General features: G+C 41.3%; 1 protein-coding gene and 1 pseudogene across 3 annotated transcripts in view; both read left to right on the forward strand.

Annotated features, from left to right (window-relative positions):
- The window catches only part of GNG2 (G protein subunit gamma 2), a 111,607-nt gene extending 94,112 nt beyond the window's left edge, over window positions 1–17,495 (forward strand). For all 3 annotated transcript variants that reach the window (XM_017977108.4, XM_017977107.4, XM_035260520.3), the window contains one exon: window positions 14,295–17,495. In XM_017977108.4, the coding sequence (XP_017832597.1) occupies window positions 14,295–14,423 (129 nt within the window). In that variant the 3' untranslated portion in view covers window positions 14,424–17,495. The remainder of the gene's footprint in view (window positions 1–14,294) is intronic.
- Window positions 17,496–25,057: 7,562 nt separating this feature from the next.
- On the forward strand, window positions 25,058–26,270 carry LOC100894857 (actin, cytoplasmic 1 pseudogene; annotated as a pseudogene).
- Window positions 26,271–26,974: the final 704 nt, after the last annotated feature.

The following is a 26,974-nucleotide window of genomic DNA, read 5'->3' on the forward strand; positions in this document are numbered from 1 at the left end:
TATTTGTTAACATTTCATTCAAGGACAGAGGGTGAAGAGAAATAAAAGGAAAATGGGAAGAGAGTTAGGGGAAGGAGGTGAGAGGGGCTGTGGACTGTGACACCTGGATGAATGAAACAGCAATAGACTCACACTAACACTGACCAAAGACAAAATCAAAGAAACCTTATCCTTAGAGCACAAGAGGAGGGAGCATGCACAGAAGTAAAGGACCACAGGGCTTTGGCAAATCTCTTTATTCATCATTGTATTAGGACTCTTTGAGTTTCTAATAATAGGAATCTAAACCAAGCTAGCTTAAGCAGAAAGAGGTACTGATTATAAAAGATACAGGATGTCTCAATCCAAGAGCAGAAATGTGGCTGGATAGGCAGAAGTGGGAACTGGAAGGCCATTGGAAACTGTGAGTGCTCCGTCACCTGTCTCTGTTTCTCTCTGTGTCGGCCTCTTCCTTTTCCTGGGAAGAAGAAATTTTTTTTAGCTGCCAGGTCCATATGGCAGGCACAAGATGGCTGCCCATGGTTCCCAGGATCACAACTCACAGTTCAGCTCCACAAAAAAAGAGATGGCTTGATTCAATCCTTTTCAGTCTCCATAGCATATAGTCCTAGATTGCCATCTCTGTTCCAGCAAGAATGAGCTGTCTCCAGCTTCAATCAACTGACATTAGAATTGAACTCCATGACACAGACATAGCCCCTAGGAATTAACCTGCCCACGTGGACGAATAAGAATGGGAATGGGAATCGTTGTAAGCTGGAAAGATGCTCTTTGGCAGGAGTTGCTATTAGTACTATGAAAAATAATGTAGCTATAAGAGCATAAGATATAAGAGGCAAAGCCAGGAGCATGGGTAAAATGACTACTTCTTAATTGATTGGACGCACCATAAATTGACCCCACAGAAAAATGTGTCATTTCTCCCATACACTCCCAACACACCTTTCCAAGCAATTCTCCTTACTGACCTAAAACTGTGCTATGCAAAGTGTCACCTCTCTGGTTATTCTGGGTTTCTCACTGAGAATACCTTCCCCCATATTTCTTTGCCTCTGCAATTCTTATCCCGCCTTTAGGGGTCAGCTCAAGTTCCTACTTGTTCATGAATCTCTTTTTCTGTTCTTACCATATTTACTAATCAATTTACTAACTAGTTTCATCTTCATCAAATAAATTTTTCCACCTAGACTACATAGTCATTGTCAAAGGCCACAACTGTCTACTTCTTTGCATATTTCATGGTTCTGGGGTGCAAAAGCATTTTGTAAACACTTTTTTTAGTAGACAGCTTTAAGTTTGTATATTAAGAGTGTCATATAACAAAACATCAGGGACTGTATTCCCCATGACATTCCCAATTACATTCATGGACTTGGAGATTCTAAGCATGATTGTAATTGGACAAATACAACTGTGGTAACGGGGAATTCAAATTTAATATTATTTAAAAGGATGGAATTGGTAATATCAAAGAAAGGTAAATTGTTTCATATCATTTTATCCTCATAAGTATCTAGCATTTTTAATGTGCCTTCTGTTTAAAACACTTTAACATAAAAAGAACAGACTGACTTTCATAATGGGGACAAATATGTATAAATTAGTAAGCCAAATATGGACATTTCTAATGATTAAGTCATCTTTCTGATGATTGACTATAATAACAGATTGAAATTGAACTTCATGGAACCCTGTGGTGAGAAATGGTCCAGTTAGACACCATGCTTGGAACTAGAGAGAGGACATATATTCTGGGTTTGGGACATTTTAAGTATTTTTCCAGCATTTGAACTGAGAGCTTTAACATCACTTCTCTAAAATGCTTGTGTTCAATTTCATTAGGAAAAATGAAATACAATCCTCCTCCTCGGCCAATTGAGAGCATTATCAGAGATGATAAAATCAGTAAAGTATATCAAAGGACTAAATAGAGGAAAGGGCTGTGTTCAAAGATGGCCAGTGCTGGTTCGTTTAATTTGCTGAAAATGAAGCAAACAAATTGAAAGTTGAAGTAAGGCATACATTAATAATGAAGTGTAAAACTTCGTTGTTATGGTTGATATAATTTTTTAAAGTTCAATAAATATTAATTAATTACCAAGTACATATTTAGCCTTGTACATCACACCTAACAGCAATAGAAGTAGTATTATACAACCTTTGTAATTTGAAAACTCTGGGAAATGAATTTTTCTGAACAGCCTACATTTTATACCAGATAAAATCTCCCTTCTTAAAAATATAACTACTATGGATGCTAGTATTAAATGTCTTTCTTCTTTCATTAAAGAAATAAATATAATATATTTTGCTTATTGACTGCTTTGAAAATTATTTACTTCCTTTAAAAAAAATCCTATCGATAAGTACTTTCAGTTAATATCACCTTGAAGGAGCAGGGAGAAGACAACTTAGAAGAGTCACACATGATTTTATAAATACAAAAACAGTAGACATTTGTTCATACAATTATACTTTCTCTAGTGTTACAATCAAAGTTTGATTGTGAGCACTCTTCACAATCATGGTGGAAAAACCCTTTAGACTCACCTTTGGCCACTGGCAGTGATGCAGGCCATCATGGTGATGTGTAGGGCATGAAGGTGTTGCAGACATGGTGATGCAGACATCATGGTGATTCCAGGCCATCATAGTGATACAGACATCATGGTGATGCAGTCGTGGTGGTGACACAGATATCATAGTGTTGCAGTCAGCATGGTCATGCAGGCATCATGGTGATGCAGACACCATGATAACTTCTGCTTTTCATTTCCTACATTACTGATCTTGTTCTCCATAGCACCGTTCATATTTTCAGTATAGTTTCAAGACACATGAGAGAATACTTAATTTTCTTATGCATTTATACTGCTTAACATGGACTTTGACTTTCCTCACTTGAATTACACATTAATTATTCAAAGAAAAATAAAGCCTTTCTTTAAAGTTGCCAATTGGCTGGGTGGGGTGCCTGCAATCCCAGCAATTTGGGAGGCCGAGGCAGGGAGATCCCCTGAGATCGGGAGTTCGAGAGCAGTCTGGCCAACATGGTGAAACCCCGTCCCTACTAAAAATAAATAAAGTAGCCAACAGCTTTTGAACAGGTAAAAGATCTTTCTAGATAAATGTCAGACCAACCTTGTTTGAAAATTTTGTGATCTCTTCCCAGCAATTAGACAGTTTCTTTTGCCTTGCCCACATTGCCAGGCCTGTATATACTCTGTTATAATAACATGCTGTAATACAGTAAGAGATATGTATGTATTGATCTCTGCCCCCAGTTCCTGTCAGAGCTCCCAAAATCTTTGTAAATAGGGGTACTAAGACCATCTTTTGTTCTCATGTTTGGTCTTTGAGCCTGGTCTCTAAGACCTATGTCATTTCTTGGGTAATAAGAGCATATTTTGTTCCCGTGAGGTGATTCTTCGTGAGCTTCTAGATGACAAACCCTCCATAAAAATCCCAAAAGAACAGTGTTTGAAGCCACACACAGTGGCTCATACCTATAACCCCAGCACTTTGGGAGGCTGAGTCAGGATGATAGCTTGAAGCCAGGCATTTGAGGCCAGCCCGAGCAACAAAGTGAGACCCCATCTCTACAAAAAAATTTAAAAATTAGCTGGGCAAGGTGGTGTGCACCTGTAATCTTAGCTAATTGGGAGGCCGAGGCAGGAGGATCACTTGATCCCAGGAGTTTGAGGCTGCGGTAAGCTATGTTCATGCCACTGCACTCCAGCCTAGGCAACAGAGGGAGACCCTGTCTCTTAAAAATAAAAAATAAACCAGAGTTCAGAGAGTTTCCAGGTTGGTGAACATGCTGGGAGAGTAGTGTATCCCAACTCCAAGGGGATACAAGCTCCTATACTCAGGACCCTTCCAAACCTCACTCTATATATCTCTTTCTCCAGCTCTTCATTTATATCCTTTAAAATATCCTTTGCAATAAGTTGAAAATAGTAAGTAAACTGTTTACTTGGGTTTTGTAAGCTGCTCTAGCAAATTATCCAACCTGAAGAGATAGTCATGGGAGCCTCTGATTTGTAGCCAAGTCAGACAGAAGTTGTGAGTAACCTGGGGGCTACTACTTGTTATTGGCATTTGAAATGGAGGACAGTCTTGTTAGACTAAGCTCTTAACCTGTGGGATCTGTTTCTATCTCCACATAGACAGTATCAGATTTGAATTAAATTGTAGGATGCCCAGGTGGGACAGAGAATTGCTTGGTATGGGGAAACCCACACATCTGGTATCAGAAAAGAAACATGTAGAGTGGTGTGAGTATAAAGTAGGAGGAAATAGTTTGATTGTTTTTTCTATATACACTTCTTATTTCAAGTCTCCATCTAGTGTAATCTTTGAAATCCTTTTAAGCAACAAATTAACGTTAAGTCAACTTTAGATGGCTCCATTAATGCAGGCAGCCCAACTGAAGATGTGATTTTATGACTGATACCCTTAATGCACAGGCAATATCCCATGTGTGTAGTCAATGACAACCTGTCTGTGCTTATTTCTTTGCCTGATGGCTTGTAAGCATTTTGCAACATCAGTTTTAAGATGTGTCTCAATTTCAGATGTGATGAAGATGGATTCTGTCTCTACCTTCTGTTTAAATTTGGGGATCTGGTTTTTATCCTTACTGACAACTGCTTCCTCTTGGTACTGTCAAGCAGTCTTCCAAGAGTAATTCTCCTGGTGTTTTGGAGCCTAAAATCATAGTCCAGTAGGCTTTATTGAAGCTGTCTAGAAACCGCCTCCCTCCCCTTACTTCCTGGTTCTCAGTTCCAGTCTGGTTTGGTGAGGATGCTGGATAGCAAGGTTTCAGCAATTGCTAATCTGTGGAGATCCTTGCTGTCATCAAAAGTGAAGTCCTTCACCTGTCCAGTAGATCCCATCCCCTAAACCAAGAAAACTGTTCCAGCAGTTTATTCTTCCACCTCCTGCCTATCCTGCATCATCAGTATTTGATTCTCTACCTCATTTCCATGATCATACATAGTATTATTTCTCCATCTTAAATAAAATTTGTTTTTTTCCTTGATCCTTCCACCTCCCCTTCCAGCAACTGCCTTATTGACTTTTATTTTTGCCATATAACGTCAAAAAAATTATCTATATCCACCATCTTTAATTTCTCTTTTCCTTTTCTTTTGCAAAATCATTTTTATTCTGGAAATAGTCTCAAAGTTACAGAAGAGTTATAAGTATGGTGCAGAGAATTTGTTTTCTCCTGACCCAGTTGAGAATAAGTTGCCAAAGATGTCCTGTCACCTCTGAATACTGTACATTTTCTACAAGTAAGGACATTCTTCTACATGTTCATAATATAATGATCAGAATCAGGAAATTAACATTGATTCATTACTACCTTCTAATCCTGAGATCCCATGTAAGTATGCAAATTGTCTCAGTAATGTCCCTTTTAGCAAGAGGACCCAGTTCAGAAGCAAGTGTTGCATTTCGGTGTCCTGTCTGTCACAGTTCTTTAGACTTCTTTGACCTCCATGACCTTGACATTTTTGGAGATTATATGCCATTTAGTTTTTAGAATGTCATTCAGTTTGGGTTTGTCAGATAATTATCTATAATTAAATTCAGGTAACAAAACTTTGGCATTAATATCATGGAACTAATGGAGTATTCATTTCATTACATTCTATTGGTGGGACATTATCTCAAATTGTCACTGACGGGTAATGTTAACTTTCATTACCTGACTAATGCGTTTTTTTCCAGATTTCTCCACACAAAGCTATTTGTTTTCTTTTTGTAGTTAAAAAGTATTTGGAATTTGGGAAGGAATTTCCTCTTTTATTCAGAGGTTTACAATCTGCTACTATCATCGTGTATTTTGATGTTTTGATTGGCATAGATTGAAAGTGGTTACTGTGTCCTTTTCACATTGCCTCCACCATGCTTTGAGTATTTTCTTAGTTTTTGGCATAGGAAGATGTTCTAGGCTCCCCTGGTTTTCCCTGCTCCAGTCCCAGAATCATCCTTTTCTCCAAAGAGCGCTGGTTCCTGGTTCCTTTGAGAATGGTATTTACATACCAAGATCTAGATGCCAAATGTGCTCCCTGCTGAAGTGTTGCTGCCCCCAGGACCTCTCAGTCAGTGGATAGAGCCAGAGAATACAGTCATACAGTCTCTCTCTCTCCCCACCCCCTCTCCTCCCCGCTCCATTTATATTTCTTTCTATACCTGTATGTATCTGTATATGTAACCATAAGTTCACACCAATACCACCAATTCCTATCTAACACTGCAGGGTTCATTCCATTTTTCTGCTTTCTCTATTTGTAACTCCCTTCACCTGCAGTGAGATACCTGGCTTCCCTTATCCTTGTTTCATCACTCTCCTGTAGGGAGCCAAGCTTCCACTTCATGGCCTCCTCTCTCCACGTGGATGCCTTGCACATCATTCAGGCTTCTATACTCCTTAGCAGACTGGACCCTGCATAGATGCTCTTCTTATCATACTTCAGCTCTGACATCCCACTATGAGTCCCTGACCTAGTGTAGAAGCCTAACTTGCACCTAATAGTTTTAAGATTGTATTGTTCAGGAAGAAGGAAAAGAAGGCCTATTATTCAGGAAGAAGGAAAAGAAGGCCTATTTACTCTTAAACCCATTCCAATGAGGATTTCATACCCACCATTCCACCGAAGCTTCTCTCTTCAAGATCACCAATGACTCCAGACTGCTAACTCTAATAGTTATCAGTTTTCATCTTACTCAGTGTCATGGTAGCATTTGACTCATTATGACTCATTATGACTTGAAACACTTTCTCTATTCGCCTCTTGGTACTCCTCAGGCTACTCCTTATAATTCTCCTCTTGTTTGTCTTAGGCTCTCCAACTTACTACATTTAAGTGTCCTAAGGTTCGTTTGTTGCCATCTCTACTTTCTTGGTGATTTTGTTAGTTTCCAAGGCTTTGTGTACCATCTCTGTGACTTCAAGTCCCAAATTATAGCTCTAGCCCAATTATCTGTCTCAAACTCCAGCATCATACATCTCATTAATAGACATTTCAATTTCAGTCTAAAACTGCATTCTTGATCTTCACCCCCAAAAGTCTCCTGTCATAGCCCTACCCAGTTCAACTGATGGCAAGTTTATTTTTCCTTTGCTTGGTCCAAACACTTCAAGTTATTCTTAATTTTCCTTTTTTAAAATCCATACTATGTGTCTAATCCATTAGAAAATTCTGGTGATTCTATATTCAAATGCTATTTATCCAAAATTAGACTACTCTGTACCATCTCTGCTGCTACTACTCTATTCTGAATCCCTGTTGCCTTTCACTTGGATTAAAACAGTAGCCTCCAGGGTGGTCTCTGCTTCTCTTAACTCCCATAAAGTACTGTTCTCAACACAGCATTCCGAGTGCTTCTTTGTAGTATAAGTCAATGGGTCAACATTTATTTTATTGTACCTTTCATTTTATAAGTTTCTACCCAAAGATTATGTTCTTAATTCAGCCTATTGCAACCTATTCCCCAGACCCCTATGCACCGCCACCAACACACTCTCTCAATCCCCTTTACCCTGAACTACTTTTTCATTTTCTTATAAAACTTACTACCTTCCAACACCCTCTGTATAACCATTATGTTTTATTGCCTATTCTCACCATTATCCCACTCAAACACTATATAAGCGATTTGATTATGCTGTGCACTGGTGTCGTTTGGTTTATGTTTCTTCATTTCGGGTTTCTCGAGTTACTTGAACCTATGGATTTGTAGTTTTCATTAAATTTTGAAAATTTTCAGCCCTTATATCTTCTAACACTTTTTCTTCTTTGTCTTTCACTCCCCATATCTCTCTGCTCTTTCAGGGACTCCAATTATATGTGTAGTTGTCTCCTATCTCAGTGTGTTTTGTTCATTTTTTTCAGTCTACTTTCTCTCTGTGCTTCATTTTGGATAGTTACTACTGCTGTCTTCAAGTTTGCTAATCTTTCTTCTACAGTGGTTAATCTGCTAATTTTATTCATTGTATTTTTCATATCAGATATTGTATTTTTTCATCTCTACATATTTGATTTATGCCTTTTTATGTCTTCCATGTCTTTTTATCATGTGTTGATTTATTCTACCTTCTAGATGTGGACAGTATTAACAATTGTTATTTTAACAATATTTGTATCTATAATGTTATCATCAATGTCAGTCCTAGATCCTTTTTCTTGGGACTAACTTTTCTCTTCACTATAGGAGACATTTTTTTCTGCTTATTTGTATGCCTGGCAATTTTTGTATTGGATTCTAGACATTTTATATTTTATATTTTATCTTGTATATTGTATATTTTATCTTGTGACATATCGGAATTTTATGTTTCTTTAAATATTGGAAGTTTCATTCTGGGCTCCAGCTAAGTTACTTGGAAACATTTTTATCTATTCAAGGCTTACTTTTCAACTTTGATAGGTGGGTTGGCAACATTTAACCTGGGGCTACATAGCACCTCTAATGAAGTAAACCTTGTTAGGACTCTACTCAATGTCTTGTGTGCTAGGAAGCCTTTCTACTCTGGCCCTATGCAATCTCCAGGATTGTTTTACTTGTTCCTTCCTGATATTTTTTGCATAGCTTCAAGTGGTTTTCTCCTATGCATGTGCCAATCAGTATTCAGCTAAAAACTCAAGATGAATCCTCCAGAGGCCTCAAGATCTTTCTCCCCCTGAGTGTAATTCTGTTTTCTTTGTATTGTCTCCTCAACTTAGGGAGATTGCTGAACTCTGTCTGGGTACTCCCTCCCTGTGCGGTGGCAGGTAGTAAGCTGGGGCAACTGTAGGATGTATCTTATCTCCTTCTTTCAGGGATCACTCCTCTGTGCTGCCTGTTGTCTAATAGTTAAAAATTATATCTTCATATATTCTGCCCAGTTTTTAATTTGAGGCAGAAGAGTTTAGTCGGCTCCTGTTACTCCATCGTAGTCACAATTGGAAGTATAGAATGCTGCATAAGCTCTACAGGGATAGGCGTCTTTGTCTATTTTGGTCCCTGATTATTGCAAGTATCCAGACTACACCTGGCATATTAGATGCTCAGTAAATGTTCATTGCATGAAATATCTGTTGAAGAAGATTATGTTTGAGAACTCCTTCAGCAGTTACTATGAGTGTTAAATATGTGTCAGGCACTGATTATACAGTGGTAAATAACACAGGTGTGTTTCCCGCCTTCGTGAAGCCCAGAGCCTAAAGGGAAAGCAAATGTTAAACAGCAAATAAACAGTGTTCATAATTATAAATTGTGAGAGCAATTTATAATTTTCTGTGCAAGAAAAGAATGTGAGAAAGTACTCTCAGAGAAATACTGAGGAGAGTCACTGTGGATGAGGTGATCCGTGAACGTTTTACACAGAGGCAGTATGTTCTAGGGTAATAAATATGTGACGCTCTGAGGCAAAAAAGAACTTGGAGTTTTGGGAAGTAATGGAGATATGTGGGAGGGAAGAATGCCACAACATGAAATGGGAGAGAGGGGCTGGCCCAAAACATGGACTACCACGGGCTGTTTTACAAAGTTTTGGTTTTCTACAAATTACAGTGAGAAGTATTCAAGGTTTTAAATAAGGGAATGATAGGAATCCATGCATATTTTTAAAATATCTTTCTAGCAACAGTCTGGAGAATACTACTCCTGCATAGTTATGAACACAGGAAGTCATTTAAAACTGAGATAATTGAAGATTTTTGTGCTATTGGCTCATTTGGCTGTCTGCTCAAGACTATGGTCTCCTTCTCAGAATCATGATTTTAAATTACAAAAGAGACTAATTATATTGACATGTGGGTCATTAGTATATTTTTATAAAACATTTTAAAGAATATTCATTAAAATATTTAAAATATCAATATTTAAAAATACATGCAATGCAGTTATACATAGGTACTCCTTTGTTAATTGATTATGTAAGATCTAATAGGTCTATAATCATAAGGTGGATGAACATAAATGCAATGTTGAGGTGTCTGCAATGAATATAATGTAACTGAAAGTATCTGGTTTCGTTAGTGACCAAGTCACATGTATTGCTAGGGCTGCTGCAGTGTATCGTCTACACTTATGAGAGGAAATGCTAAATTTCCATTTGAGGTTAGTGAAAATTAAAGATGTAGATTGTTTCTATTATTTGAAGTTCACATACCACCCCCTGAATTCTGTCTGTGGACCCCTTGAGTAATCCAGATTAATTGCTTTTTATTTACAAAGTTATTTTAGTAATCACAGAGAGAGAAGACTGCAGTATGAACTGGGGTAGCTACAACAGAGCTAACAGAAAGGGAACCAAACTTGAGATATCTTGGGAGGGAAAATCAACAGAACAGAAAGGGGGAGATCTTCTAGAGTTGTTGGGAAATCTTCATGGAAGCAGTAGGCACAGGAATGTAAATGCAGCCCTGTGTAAAATGTTAGCAGGGATTGTCAGACAGCAGAAAGGCCCGCTTGGCACACTGTTGCTGTGACTCATGATAAGGCAAGCGACAAGGAAGACAGCCACAGGTTAGAAAAGAGGAATGTTCATGAAGATTAAGTCAGGGACACTGAGACTCACAACTCAGTAGCTCAGGAGCTGTGGGACCTGGAGCAAACACTTAATGAAGCCTCCACTTCACATATTTAAGATGAGAATGATAATAGCTTGTGACCCCATAATGTTGTTGTACGGATTAAATAAGATACCTTATGTAAAGTAGTTAGCACAGCTCTGACACACAGCAAGGGCTGATAATATTAACAGTTATTCTAATTACTGCTGGGATTCTGACACTCTGTTGGACCAATGCCCACAGGAGATTGCAATCTTGTTGAGGAAACAAGATAAAACACATAATATATTTTAAGAAGGAAACTATTCAGAATCCAATGTTCAAATATAAAGATAGGAGCAACTCTAAGTTATTAAATTTTCCTAGTATAGCACTTCCTGTATCATAAAAAGCTTCTGAAAATTCATGCTACATAGTCACATGTGAGTGTTGCTAATGAGTAGGAATGAACTGTGCCGGTTCTTTTTGTAACAAGTAAGTTTTAGAGATCACTGATTTGTCTCTGCTGCCTCACAGCTAAGCTCCTGTTTGGTGTCACAATGGCTATTGTTCAGACAAGAAGAAAGAACAAAGAAAAAAGCGATCTTAATTCAGTCTGAAAGTCTGTCCTTTGTTTTCATTTGGGGGAGCTAAGACATAAACAGGCTGTTTCCTTTCATTTTCCCATAGAAGTACGTCATAAAGAATTTCCATTTGAATCTTTGGAACTGGGCCCACATTGGAGTAGTTTATATGCACATGGCTGTGGCTTAATGGCAGCACATTAGGGTTCAAGTTCTTTTTCTGCCGTGTGCTTTGCTGTATGATACTGAACAACTTAGAGAACCTGCTGAGCCTCAATTTTTCATCTATAAAAAGAGGATAATTCTTACCTCAGGATTATTGCGAAGATCAAAAGAGGAAATTGAACTCAATATCTGGAACAATGTAGGTACAGAATAAAAATCTTTTTATAAGCACTGTAATGTCTATTCAAGAGTGAGACTGATTTTTACACACATATCATGTATTGTGTTGACTAGTGCCCCCTCAAATTTATGCCCACCTGAATCTTAGAATGTGACCCTACTTGGAAAGAGGGTATTTGTAGATGTAATCAAATTAGGAGGAAACACACTGGATTAGGGTAACCCTAACTGGTGAGATGGGAAATTTGGACACACAAAGAAGATAATGCCATATAAAGACAGACATTCAGGAGAGAATTCCATGTGAAAATAGAGACAGAGATTGGAGTGATATGTCTACAAGCCAAGGGACATCAAAGATTGCCAGCAACCACCAGACACTAGGAGAGAAGCATGGAACAGATTCTCGCTCAGAGCCTCCAGAAGGGACAAACCATGCCGAGGCCTTGATGTCAAACTGCTAGTCTCTAACAGAATAAGTTTCTTTTATGTCACCCAGTTTGTGATGACTTGTTCAAGACAGCCAGAGGAAACGAATACACGAAGTAATGCCTATACCTCTTTGTGTCAGTCAGAGTCGCTAGATGTTACAGTAGTAACAGAAGGTCCCCTACCCTTCATTCTTAGGGGTTTGTAACAGCACAAGCTTACTTCTCACTCCTACCACATGTCAATCATAAATCAGCTGCCAGGCCAAGGCTTTCATAGTAGTACAGTGGTGTTGCTTTCATGTCACCTTCATCAGGGACGCTGGCAGACGGAGCAGCCTCTGTCTGGAATGTTGCCTCTATCTGTTTTGTGGCAAAGAGAATAGAGTTCAAAAATTCAAGGGTTTATGGGATTAGAAGAGGAAACTGATTCTCCTACCCAATCAGTAAATCATAAAGTTGAAGTACCCTTAAGTCACAACGGCCAGGTGTGGTGGCTCACACCTGTAATCCCAGGACTCCCAGAAGGTGAGGCAGGAGGATGGCTGGAGTTCAGGCATTCAAGACCACCAGCCTGGGCAACATAGCAAGAAAATTTTTGAAAAACCAGCCAGGCATGGTGGCATGCACCTGTAGTCCCAGCTACTCAGGAGCCTGAGGCAAGAGTAACAAAGGTTTAATCAACTCAGCCCTGAGACAAGAAACAAATCAAGGGTGTGGCCACTATGCCATTGGTTGAAACCTCTGAATCAATTAAGAGGGTTCCTTATAAATTATTTTAGTTGGACAGAGTGGCAGAGAGGAAGGGACATGGCAAACTATGCATTGGCTTTTAAGGCTTCTGTCCATAAGCAATCCACATGAATTCAGCTTACATCTCACTGGCCAGAGCAAGCTCGTGTCACTGGGCAAGTTTGATATCATGTGGGCATGTATGTCCCACTTGTAGGGAATGGCAGTGAATATCTGTATTAATAATATAATTCACCCCAATCTTACATTAGATTGTCCTTTCAGCAGTTGCTTGAAAGGCTTTCATAGTAGTATAGTGTGTTGCTTTCACATGGAAATGTGTTATATAATATAATAAATTTGACCCCAAATGGCATTCCCCAGGGATCATTTACCTAGTCCCCATATGTAGCCATAGATGACTTTTAGTTTATTTCCTGAAAACTAAATCCAGCCTTTCAAGTAGTAAAAATTTCCTCTGATGACTATAGTCAAAGGAAGGTACTATAGGAAACTCCTAACAAGTAGCTACAAATAGTTGTAAGAAACGACAGCATCTGGCCAGGCATGGTGGCTCACACCTGTAATCCCAGCACTTCGGGAGGCCAAGGCAGGCAGTTCACAAGGTCAGAAGTTTGAGACCAGCCTGACCAATGCAGTGAAACTTCATCTCTACTAAAAAATACAAAAATTAGCTAGGCATGGTGGCGCACACCTGTAATCCCAGCTACTCAGGAGGCTGAGGCAGAAGAATCACTTGAACCCAGGAGGCAGAGGTTACAGTGAGCTGAGATCACACCATTGCACTCCAGCCTGGGCAACAAGAGCAAAACTCCATCTCAAAAAAAAAAAAAAAAGAAATGGCAGCATCACCAGACACAGCATGACTACAAAATGATAATAATGGCTAGCCTGTGTGGAAAGTTTGCTATGTGCCAGACCATACATGATTTATACAGATTATTTCATTTAATTCTTGTGACCAGGGCTGAGACTAGGGTGGAACAATGAGATATTGGGGCACAAAAGTGAAGGAGGGCCGGGCATGGTGGCTGATGCCTATAATCCCAGCACTTTCGGAGGCCAAGGCAGGTGAATCCCTTGGGTCCAGGAGTTTGAGACCAGCCTGGCCAACCTGGCGAAACCCCATCTCTACCAAAAGTACAGAAAATTAGCCAGGCACTGTGGCACACACCTGTAGTCTCAGCTACTAGGATGGCTGAGACAAGAGAATCACTGGAACCCAGGAGGCAGAGGTTGTAGTGAGCTGAGATTGAACCACCGCACTCCAGCCTGGGCAACAGAGTGAGACTCCAACTAAAAAAAAAAAAAAAAAAAAAAGGAGACAGCCATTCATGGGGCTGTGCAAGTGCCAGGTTGACATGTGCATGCCCCTGCAGGCAAGTGCCTCCTTCAGTTTTGCACCCTAAGTGCCTTGCCCTAGTCCCAGACTTGCTGGCAACAATCCTGTGAGGTTGGTGTCATCAACTTTCACCTTTGCAGATGAGGAAGCAGAGGCTTTTAGAGGCTGAGTATCTTGCGTCACTTTCACACAGCTATGGAGCAAGGATCTGATGCCAGGACATTGGGCTCCAAAGTCTTGGGTCTTGACTGTGTCAGACTCTAGTGTTGGTTGTTTCTGTTTCCCTCTCCAGGTGTCCAAGGCAGCTGCAGATTTGATGGCCTACTGTGAAGCACATGCCAAGGAAGACCCCCTCCTGACCCCTGTTCCGGCTTCAGAAAACCCGTTTAGGGAGAAGAAGTTTTTCTGTGCCATCCTTTAAGTCTTCAAGAGGCGCCTGAAGAGCCTCTGGGCTCCTGGGACATTGATATAGAGTTTTTAGCCAAGTGGGCACCTTTCTAGTCCACGGCATTTGAAAAGAGCGAGGAGAACCATCCTGGAAACTCCAGGCTATGCATGTTTAAAGAGCTGGTCCCTTTCATGAGAATGCAAGCCGATCCACATCCTGAGTTAAGAGATCTGATTCTGCCGAACTACCTGGAGGAGGGGAATATATAAAAATACAATTGGTGTCACTTCTTTTCTGCTGTCCCCCAATCCCCCCAAAAAATCCTCATGTTTCTGCTTCATATTTTAAAAAATAACAATGAAAACAGACAGCTGTACTGAGGTAAGATAAGTATGACCTTTTTGGAATGAATATTGTCTTTAGGATACCCTTTGATAAGCTGAGCTGTCCCGTGTAGCTGCGATTCGGTTTTAATGGCATCAATGTTTAGTCATTGTGCCTTTCTTTTTCTTGTTTCCTTCTCCTCTACTCCTCCTTCCACCCCTCCCCATTAGAGTCATGTGGAGATAAGGCTGGACTTGTCTATCAGATTGAACTCCAAGAATGATCACATAAAATGTTTAGGGAAATGTTCCCCGTGGTGTATCCTCATGGTAACAATGACAAAAAATGCCGGTTGTCTGTGTTCTCTTTTCACTATTCCTAACGTGTACATGATAGCTTTGATTCTGCAAGTAAAAGTAAATCATGTGTTGTGACTGGTGCTTTCATATATTTGTGACAATTTTTGAGTAATACTGCATGAAACTGTCCCTACGTTACATCCATTCAGAAGTTTTGTTGTTTTACTCTAAAGCAGGGAAAGGAAATGATAAGGAAAAACCCTGGGGAGGAAAGAAAAATCTCAGTATTTTGAAAATTGAGATTACTTCAGAGCCTTAGCCACACCTAAAATACCTCCTAGTTAATAGTGGTATAAATGCCTCTTCAATACATTTTCCAGAGTCCAAAGCATTTTGGTTTATCCAGGATCCAGGGCAGCACAGCTGTCACCAAGCAGGAGTGTTAAGGATTTGCCATGAGTTGGGAAGTGCTTTTGCCATGAGTATGAGCAAGTTCCCTCTTTCCCTGAATCATGGACATTCTAGATTAGAAGATTTTTTTGTGTTCTTAACAAGAAAACCATGGGCCTCCTTTGTTCAAGGATCAGAAGAAATAAACCCACAGCCCCAAAGAAAGTGACCATTCTCAGAACTCCGGCTGCTCACCCCCCAGGTAGAAGGACCCCAAGTCGCCACCCTCTGGGCAGCAGGTGCGGTCCCCACAGTCAGCTTACCAGGAAGAGTTCTGGCTCTTTTGTCCACTGAGATGGTCTTGGTTTTTCGCTTATCCAATTTTTAAATATAATCTTTGTTTTTCTTCTCCATCTTGTTTGTTAGAGTCTCTTGGTCTTTATTTACAACTTCCTTGCAACGAGAGCACTCCTTTCCCAAGATAAGGTAGTGAGAGTGATCTTTCATTGTAGCTGTAGTCTCCATCAGTAACAGCAGGCCCTGGAGCCTTGATCACCTTTTTCTGTGTCATTTTCAGTCAAAGAGGGCCTGGCCTCTCTTACATCTTGTTTGCTTTCAAATCCCAAAATACCATCTCTATCTCCCAGTTAATTTTATTCTCCTCTCTTCTCTATTCTCTTTCCCCTGTTGGAAAGAAAAGCACGAAAAAGGAAGAGAAAAAGATTTGGTATGCCAAGGACAGATTTTGAAACAGACTAGGTAAATGTTTTCCTTAGCTCCTTCATGGGCATGCTGGTGAAAGAATAAATACATCCAATTAAAGCTTATGCTGGGGCTGGGGAGAAGAAGATACTGAAACATTTGTGAAATGTGTGAATGCACTTCTGTAACCAGATGCTTCTGTTCTGTTCAAATTGTGGGGAGTTTGTTGCAGTCAGGATGCCCATGAGGATTTAGGGGTAAAAAAAAAAACTAGCAGGGTATTTATTAAACTACAGCATTGTATGATTAGCTTAGTAACACTGTGGAATCAGCTAAAACATATCACATTTTTTAAATGGGCCAAAAAAATGAATTGAATATATGGTCACATGAAAACAACCATGAATGAATAAAGCAGTCTTTGGCCCAGATGATTTCCACTATTTGCAGCATTTCTTTTTCTCAGAAGGACTCTTTATATTTCCATGTAAATCTAGATCTTTGGAGTAATTAAGAGGGAATTATAATTTCTAGGGAACATTTTAAGGAAAATGTTTTGGCTTTTTCATAATTTTATGTCCTAGAGTATGGAATTATAATACCAAAATCTTTATATGAGTTTTGGCTTATTGGTATTTGTACTTATTCAGGGGAAAAAGTCTTTTGATTACTTATGCCTCTAAAGAGCTTAATTTATTTAGAAATTTAACAATCATCTTCACCAGCATAATTTTCTCTTTAGGGGTAACCAATAGGAAAAGTCAGCTTAATTATTTAAGGCCCTAGTTTCTACATATAATATATTCGATAGTAATGAAAATCTGCCATGGAATTAACTAATAATAAGTAGTAACAATAAACTTCCTATTTAGAATGCAAAGTCTATAAAGAAACCATCTTATCCTCAATATTAACTCCAGTTTAAAAACTGTTATTTTTTAAAAATTTGAAACCAAATACTGTTTAAATCAGAAGATGCAAATAAATACTTTGATCTGTGCCTGATTTTGTTAATAATATTTGAAGGAGATTGCCTACCAAGGACAAATTCAACAATAAATTTAAAAATCAAACAACAGTTTCTCCATACACTCATAGTCACATATGGAATTTTGAGAAAATAAAGCATGCTGTCTTTAGGAATTTTTATACTTTAGCTTTCTTCCTAAATATTTGCTTCTAGCGCTGCTGGCAATGGTGAATTGTTACATATGCATAATGTGTTGCAGCCCAAAAGTTGTTCACATCTTTCCTATATAAGATCTATGGAGTGTGTGTTTCAAAGAGAGAAATACAGAAATGTTAAAGCAGGAAAACCTGAATGTGATGTGCACATTTTCATCCCACATAGACAATGTATGTGTTTTAATAAATGGAATTTTCAGATTCATTTCATACGCAGTCAATTTCATTGTGAAGGCCTGTGGACCAGCTCACCCATGGATTCCATGGCTAATTTGAAAAGGATCTGATGGTACAATTGGATAGGGAAATAGGAATCCATTGATTTTCTTTAAGATTGTGTTAATAGAGAGGTCCTGAAGAAGAAAAAACTTGACACTCTAAAAGCATTTCTTACAGAGTCTGTACATCTTGGGTAAAGCCCTTGGGGACAGAGAAAGGTGGGGGCTGTGAGGAGAGTCCTGGGCTCTGACAGGGTGGACTATGCAGACAGAAGAGCTATATTTACACTTTCACTTGCTGCAGATATACCACAGTGGGCTTTTTCCCCTTATGAAAAATAAAAACTAAGCAACAGAAGTGCTGTTCTCTGTAGCTGTCCACGATTTAAAAGGAGTACAGGAGAAGCTAAGTCCTTAGAGCTCTAGAGGCAGCAGCTCCTTGGAGATCTTCTTAGTCAAGAAAGACTCCTGAACGTCCCTCAGATTATGCCAGTGAGTAATAGACCCTGTTAGCAAAGAAGGAGACACTGGACCTCCTGGGACTTGTGCCAGCAACAGCAGCATCTGTAAACCACAGATGAAGGGGACCACTTGGAGTTTGCACACTAGCACACCACTGCCATCAGTGTTTCTCAAACTGTGGTCCATTGACCGCTTGCTTCAGAATTACTAATACCTGGAATGCCTCTTTACAAGGCAGATCCTGAGCTCCCCATGAACTCAGAATCTCTGGCAGTGACTCAAGAACATGCATTCTGTTGCAGGCTGTAGACTGAGGACCCTACAGTATTTATGACAGCTAGCTTTTTATACTGCCAAAGGAAAGGCACAAACAACTCATTAATATTCTCGCTATTCTTCCCACAGCCCCCAGAAGTGGCTGCATAGGCATGAACATGTAACTGAAGGGTGAGAATCTAGCCAGCAAAACTAGACATGCCACACTGAGGAAGACGCTGCTGGGCTTTGACTCTGCTCCTGTTTTGTTGTGCCCCTGTGGGAGGACTGCCTCCAGTTCTCATTCTTTAATAAGCTGGTCACATTGTAGACAGCACTTAAAATGACAGAGGGAATTGGAGCTGGGTCAGCTCCAATCCACAAATTGCAAATAATTTGCCAAGGGAAATCCCTTTCCCTTCGGTTCTGCCCCAAATCTACATTTTCTTCTATTTAGAACCAGGAGACTCAGGCAGAATTTATTTTAATGAAGAAGGCCGTGGGCTCCTGGGCTTTTCCTTGTGAGAACTACTGCTGTTTCTCCCTGGAAGATTTAAGAAAAGCCAGGAGGGGGGTACTGCGTCTCCATCATGAAACAACAGAAAGATGGTGCCAGGGGAGCTCAGTCCACACTGCTCACGCATTAGCATGCGATAGAGAACCAGAACTAGGCCCCAGCGCTCCCATGCGACCTCGAGCAAGTCCTTTAACCTCTCCTGTTATGCAGTGGGGACAAGGATACCTGATTCATTTATCTCACAAAATGGTCAAAACAAATGAAGGAGGCTGGGCGCCATGCTCACACCTGTAATCCCAGCACTTTGGGAGGCTGAGGCAGGTGGATCACTTGAGGTCATAAATTGAAGACCTGCCTGGCCAACATGGTGAAACCCCATCTCTACTAAAAATAGAAAAATTAGCCAAGTATGCTGGTCAGCACCTGTAATCCCAGCTAATCTCAAGGCTGAGGCAAAAGAATTGCTTGAATCTGGGAGGCAGAGGTTGCAGTGAGCCAAGATCATGCCACTGCAGTCCAGCTCCCGTGACAGAGCAAGATTCCATCTCCAAAAAAAAAAAAAAAAAAGAGGTAAAGTGGCATTATAAAGGCAGAGGTTGTAAAGAACCATTAAACTCTACTTGACAGCAACCTTCAAAGAGAGGAAACCGCTAGATAGCTCCTGCTCGCCTCGTAACTCGCCTCCTTTCTCTCTAGCCCCCGAAAGCCCTGGTTGAGACCTCAGTGCCTCATGTCTGAATTCCTGCCACACCAACCAGTATGGCCATTCTGACGCTCATCCCCTCCCACTTTCAGCTACCCCAGTTGACCCTGAATGTTCATTAATCAGGACTTCTTTGGTTGCAAGTGGCAGAAACCTATGCTCCAAAATAGGTCCCATTTCAAGCTCACTGCAACCTCTGCCTCCTAGATTCAAGTGATTCTCCTGCCTCAGCCTCCTGAGTAGCTGGGATTACAGGTGCCCACCACCATGCCTGGCTAATTTTTGCACTTTTAGTAGAGATAGGGTTTTGCCGTGTTGGCCAGGCTGGTCTTGAACTCCTGACCTCAGGTGATCTGCCCACCTCAGCCTTCCAAAGTGCTGGGATTACAGGCATGAGCCACCACGCCCAGCCGAGAATCTTGTCTCTAGGGTAATGTAACCTTTAGGAAGTAGGAAACACTGGGTGGGTGGGCTTCTCTTTAATCTTTCTCTCATTTTAGGGCAGCTAAGAATGAAGCTCTCCCCTGAAAAGGAGTCAGCAGTTGGCTCTGCACACAAAACAATGGGCCAAAGCTGAGTGGAGGTTGTCACCTCTCCTCCAACCTGTGCTGGCTCCATGTCTTCACAACATCATGGGGACATCATCTTCAGCCAGCAGTCCTTCGCTTGGTAATACCATCATGCTCCAACCTGGGGGTCAGATTTCGTGGGCTTCAGGCCCAGGGGCAGGAGGAAATACGTTGCTGGCTCTATCACCTTAATTTAGCCCTGGGGAAGGGGCCTTTTCACTGTCCCTGGGAACACTATCTCCAATTCTCCTTCCCTGTGTCTGCATTTGGCTATTTACATTCAGGTATAAATTAACTAGAACTTTCAATAAAATTAAAAATTCAGTTCATTAGCTGAACTAGCCATGTTTTAAGTGCCCAATAGCCACATGCAGCTGGTGGCTGTTGTTTTGGACAATGTGGATCAGAGCAGTGCCACGACTGTGGAAGGTTCTGTTGGACAGTGCCGCTCTAGCATCATAGTCAGCAACCATTTTCCATCAGAAACAACTGACAGAATGTACCTTCTTTTTGTGCCCAAATTTTGAGAAAATATCAAAAAGTGTAAGAAAGTAAAAGTAGTATAATGACCCCTAACAATGACAACAATTGGCCATTGGTCATGGGGAATCATTAGTCATGGGAAATCGTACAGGCTGTAGCATAGAAGAGATAGGCTGCAGATTATATGTCATTCTTGGAATCCTCTAAGTCATGTATCCACCCATGTCTCTGACTCACGAACATACCATGATAATAATCATAATGATCATAACGGCAGCTGCAACAATAAGGTGAACATTTACTAAGTACTTACCTTTGAGCAAAGCACAATGCTAGACATTTTGTAGACAGCCCTTCATCTAATTTTCACAATAACTGTAGGACATGGATATTATTTCTCTCCTGTAGCAGATAGCTTTGTGCCTCATGACACATCCACGATCCACTGCTGATTTCAGCCACAGCTGCAGTGGAGAGGTCTCTGCAAGCTCATTTTTCCCAGTGAAAATGGGTGCCCTGGGGCAATTCTCAACCAATGAGGGATGAGTCTGGAGGCCTCACCCTTTCAAAGAGACATCTTTGGATGCATTTAACATGATTTCTCTGTGCATCCCTAAGAGGATGATCAATCCTCAATCAGTCACAACAGTAACCAGCTCAATAATATGCCATATTGCTTTTTCCTACTTAAATCTGCCTCATTTTCTCTCTTCCTACATTTCTTCTTTCCAGGATCACTCTCAACATGATCTTTAATAAATAAACTACCTGCATCCAGGTCCTTGGTGCAGGCTCTGCTTCGGGAGGAACTCAAACTAGCTTACCCCTACTTCATAGATGAGGAACGTAGGGTTTAGAACAGTTGACATTTCTCTAAATTCTCATAGCCATGAAGTGGCAGATCAAGGATACAAACCTAGGTTTCTCCCGATTCCAAAGATTTAACACTTATGATCTTCTAGTGTAAATCAGAATGTAAGTACATAAGAGGGAGGTGATAATAAAAACTCTGAATCTGTTCTTATTTATAGAATAAATGGATTATTTATAAGCTTCAAACCTCTGAGTTACTTCTCTAAAATGAAGAAATCAATGAGCTCGTGTCACTATTTACCTTTTCTTCACAGTGGTCACTTGATACCTAGAAAGTATCAGCAGTAGCTTCCAGGTTCATCTTGCACTGAAAATATTTCCTGGTATCAAGGGGGCTGTGAAGGAAGAGCAGGAAGAGTGATTCTGACAGGGAAGGCACTGAGTGTTGGTGTTTTTCTTCAGGACTTTCAGGAGGAAAAACTCTCTTCCTTTCCTGACTACTCTTCTAATATCTGCTTCTCTGTCATCTCAGAGCCCAGTGACCTTCCAAGGGTCAGAAGCAGGGTCATCTGAGTAAGAGTGGAAGCTTCCAGAGGCTTCACTCTCCAAGCCGGGATTTAAGAAAAAGATCAAGAAAGAATTTCAGGGCAAAGGCCCTCGCAAATGCGGTTTCGAGGACTCACTCCGAGCTTCTTTGGGAAAAAAGAATGGGGTTTGTTTCCTTCCCCCACCGTCACTCCATTTCCCATCCCCACTCGAGCTTGTAACATAGAATCCCAGCACAGATCAGCAGATGCTGCTACACATGCTATACACTTGCCTATGGCATGCACGAGGAAAGGCTGTTCCAGAATGCTAGGGAAAGCCAATCGTCACTCCAAGAAGGGACGAGCATGAAGTACTGGCACACTCACCATATAAAATCACTACTCCCACCTCTACATCACCGTGGTTCACTTTATAACATCAGTTCTCAAAGAGCATTCCAATGTCTCTTTAGGGTCCTAGAGACCCTTATAGGGCATCTACAGGGTCAGAACTATTTTCATAATATTATTATGATGTTATTTGCCTGTTCTGTTCGCCTTCTTTCATGAACATAATTGGAGATTCATTTAGAGGCTACTTATTGACGTCACAACAGATTTAATGCAAATGCACTGGCTTCTTTCACAAAGGAGGAGAGAAGGCAGTCGAGCGTCTACTAGACATGATTCAGTTGCAGGTCTAAAACAAGAATTCTTTTGCATTGCTATCGGTCATCTATAATTTACAGTTACAAAATAGTTCAAAGGCAAGGAAAGCACTGAGCTCCCACAGAGATAACGCTGAGCGAAGTGCTGAGGTTCATATCTGTAGTCCCAGCTCCTCAGGAGGCTGAGGCAGGAAGATCAGGCTGAGGTGGGAGGATCGTTTGAGCCCAGTTCAGCCGAGGAAATATAGTAAGACCCTGTTTCTAAAAATCAAAAGGAGAAAGAAAAGAATTAGATAACTTGGAAGAGTAATACTCTAAACAGTGCATTATTTTCTATTGAAGTACAGGTTTTTCCTTACAGCTGAGACCCCCCTCAGGTGCCAGGCAATGTGCTAAGCTAAGTAATTCAGAAAAAAGAAGAACTTAGTTTGTATCCTGCTCTCCAAGGCCTTACAATCCATTCTTATTATGTCCCATCGCTATCACTGAAGAGCGCCTCAGTTCTCACAGAAAGAAATGGCATTTCTTAGGGTTTATCTCTATCTGTTAGGTAATAAAAACTAACATCAACTTAGTGCCTCTTGTGTTTCAGGCTCTCAACACCCTCCCTAAAGCCCTATCAGATAATAATGTCCCCTCATATTACAGAAGAGGAAACAGAAGCTAGAGAGTTAAGTCACATGCCAAAAAGCTCAACCGGTAAGGTTCTTTCGGGACTCAAACCTCAGCAGATCCAGCTGCACCTTCACTCTCTCCCTTACTCTGGTGCCAATCCAGCAAAGGGACTCCTTGGCAAGAAATGCAGGATGTAGTTAGTATTCACACCAGAAAGAGCAATTGTATTGACCCTTGAGAATCATGTGTTTCTATTAACCCCCTTAACTCAGTCAGAATTTTTAACAGCACTTTGCTTAGCAATAGACATGGTAGGTCCTGAAAGAGATGTTTTGGTTCCTTTGTCTTTCTTGAGGTGGATAACTATTTCTGGACGGCCTAGGACGAAGAATTCATTAAGATATTCTCTCAGAGAGACACGCACATGACAGATGGAGTTTAGAAGTTGGGCTGAGGGTTGGCTCAGAGCAGGAACTGGCAAACCACAGCGTATGGGCCAAATCTGGCTGGTTTTTAGATGGCCTATGAGTTAATAATGGTTTTGCTGTTTTAATGATGAAAAATTGTTTAAAAAATATTTTTTTGACATGAAAATTACATGAAATTCAAATTTCAGTGTCTATAAATTTTCATTAGAATGCAGCCACACCCACTAGTTACATGTTTTCTGTGCCTGCTTTTAAGCTACAAGGTTCATGTCCCAAGACAGCTTCCTAAAACAGATTTGGAAACCAGGATGATGTTACAATTGGTCAGAGCAAAAATTTAAAAAGACACATTTAAAGATCAGGAATAATGAAATGAATTTGCAAATGGATGGGAGACAAGTCAGTTGAGCTTCCTCTAGACAGAATTCAAAACAAGCTTGGGTTGCATTGCTATCAGTTATCTACAATTTACAGTTACAAAATAGCTCAAAGTCAAGGAAAGGCACTGAGCTCCACAGAAGAAGAATTAGATAACTTTGAGCCAAGTGTGATGGCACATGCCTGTAGTCCCAGCAACTTGGGCAAATAGTTCTTCTATTTGCAAGATTGTCATAGAAACTGTATGCCCTACAAAAGGGAAAATATCTGTTATCTGGCCCTCTGCAGAAAAAGTTTGCCAATTCTGGCTTAGAGTGACTTTTGTTTCAGAATATCTCAGGAACCCCAGAGCGAGTAGTTGAGAAGGACTTCAAGATGGCATGTCCTATATGCCACAGTGCTCAGAATTACTGGAGGAAATTCTGTTATTTTAGGAGTTTCGGTAAGAAGGCCAAACCCCACTAGAGGCTTAAAATCCTAGCCTGAATACCACTTTGGGAAGGTCCTCGGCTGGGTTTCCCGCAGTTGGCACCGCTATCACTCCATGGCTGTTCTGGTTCATGTCCTGTGGAAGTTCACTTGCCTTTACCATTAATTACAATAATTACAACTAAGTGGTGCCTCCTGTGTGGGAATTTGCCATTTGCAAATCGTTCTTCTTTCTCAAGAGCACCCTCTGCTGGTCAGTTCTCAGAAGGCGCCACATCATCGCGTTTTCGTCTGCAGATACTCTTTGCAGTCAGAAGCGGAAGGTTATTTTGATCTAGAGAACAAAGTGTTTTAGCTATTGTCTCCATGGCTGTTCGAATTTTCAAGCACATGGGCATTAACATCTCAAGATGTAGAACTTCTTTACTGTAGAGGACGGTGAAAGAACAAAACTCCCTTTGAATGCAAAGTAACAATCCCCTAGGTGAGCAGGAAAGGCATAGGTAAGCATTCCCTTGTTGCATGCTGGCTTCCCAAATTACTTGATAATAAGGCAAAGCTGAATGCATGGTTTCCACCATAAGGAAGTCTCAATAGAAGAAGAGCAAGGTCTTATTTATGAAAACTCTGATAAATCTGCTTAAGGCAGATCTTTTAATTTGGGAGAGGGAGGTCTGATTAGAATAAGGATTGTGGGCCGCAGAGACCGCGTGCGCCCCGCGAGCACAGAGCCTCGCCCTTGCCGCTCCGCCCGGGTCCACACCTGCCGCCAGCTCACCATGGATGATGGTATCGCTGCACTCGTTGTCAACAAGGGCTCCAGCATGTGCAAGGATGGTTTCGCAGGCAACCACGCTCCCCGGGCCATCTTCCCCTCTATCGTGGGGCGTTCCAGGCACCTGGGCATGATGGTAGGCATGAGTCAGAATGATTCCTATGTGGGTGACGAGGCCCCGAGCAAGAGAGGCATCCTGACCCTGAAGTACCCCATCGAGCTCGGCATTGTCACCAACTAGGACGACATGGAGAAGATTGGCACCACACTTTCTATAATGAGCTGCATGTGGCTCCTGAGGAGCACCCTGTGCTGCTTACTAAGGCCCCCCTGAACCCCAAGGCCAACCGCGAGAAGATGACCCAGATCACGTTTGAGACCTTCAACACCCCAGCCATGTATGTGGCCATCCAGGCCGTGCTGTCCTTGTACACCTCTGGCCATACCACTGGCATCGTGATGAACTCTGGTGAGGAGGTCACCCACGCTGTGCCCATCCACAAGGGGTATGCCATCCCCCATGCCACCCTGCGTCTGTACCTGGCTGGTCGGGACCTGACTGACTACCTCTTGAAGATCCTCACCGATCACGGCTACAGCTTCACCACCACGGCTGAGCGGGAAATCATGCATGACATCAAGGAGAAGCTGTGCTACGTTGCCCTGGACTTCCAGCAGGAGATGGCCACAGCAGCCTCCAGCTCCTCCCTGGAGAAGAGCTATGAGCTGCCCGATGGCCAGGTCATCAGCATCAGCAATGAGCGGTTCCGCTGCCCTGAGGCCGTTCTTCCAGCCTTCTTTCCTGGGCATGGAATCTTGTGGCATCCACGAAACTACCTTCAACTCCATCATGAAATGTGAGGTGGTCATCAGCAAAGACCTGTACACCCACACAGTGCTGGCTGGTGGTACCACCATGTACCCTGGCATTGCCAACAGGATGTAGAAGGAGATCACCGTCCTGGCGCCCAGCACAATGAAGATCAAGATCGTTGCTCCTCCTGAGCACAAGTACTAGGGCACTACGTGTGGGCCGGCGGCTCCATCCCGGCCTCACTGTCCAGCTTCCAGCAGATGTGGATCAGCAAGCAAGATTAAAATGAGTCCAGCTCCTCCATCGTCTACCGCAAATGCTTCTAGGCAGACTGTGACTTAGTAGTGTTACACCCTCTCTTGACAAAACCTAACTTGTGCAGAAAACAAGGTGAGATTGGCATGGCTTTATTTGTTTTTTTGTTGTTTTTTTTGGCTTGACTGAGGATTTAAAAACTGGAACAGTGAAGATGACAGCAGTTGGTTAAAGCAAGCATCCCCCAAAGTTCTACAATGTGGCCAAGGACTTGATTGTACATTGTTCTTTTTTTTAAAGTCATTCCAAATATGGTGAGATGCATTGTTATAGGAAGTTCCTTGCCCTCCCAAAAGCCACCGCACTTCTCTCTAAGGAGAATGGCCCAGTCCTCTCCCAAGTCCACACACAAGCTTTTGTTATAAATTATGTAATGAAACATTTTTAAAATTTAGCCTCAATACTTTTTTATTTTGTTTTATTTTGAAAGATTTTAGCCTTCGCGGCTACCCCTTTTTTGTTCCTCAACTTGAGATGTATGAAGGCTTTCGGTCTCCCTGGGAGTGGGTGGAGGCAGCCAGCGCTTACCTGTACACTGGCTTGAGACCAGTTGAATAAAGTGCACACCTTAAACACGAAAAAAAAAAAAAAAACAATAGAATTGTGACATAATCGTTTAGGATTTGTGTACGCAGCACGGGAATGCGAATCTAGGAATGTAAACTGTTGATGGCTTGAGACTTTCCAGAAAGTTCTCCTATGAAGCATAAAGATT

Source organism: Callithrix jacchus, chromosome 8 (assembly GCF_049354715.1).
Source record: "Callithrix jacchus isolate 240 chromosome 8, calJac240_pri, whole genome shotgun sequence".
Taxonomy (NCBI): Eukaryota; Metazoa; Chordata; class Mammalia; order Primates; family Cebidae; genus Callithrix; species Callithrix jacchus.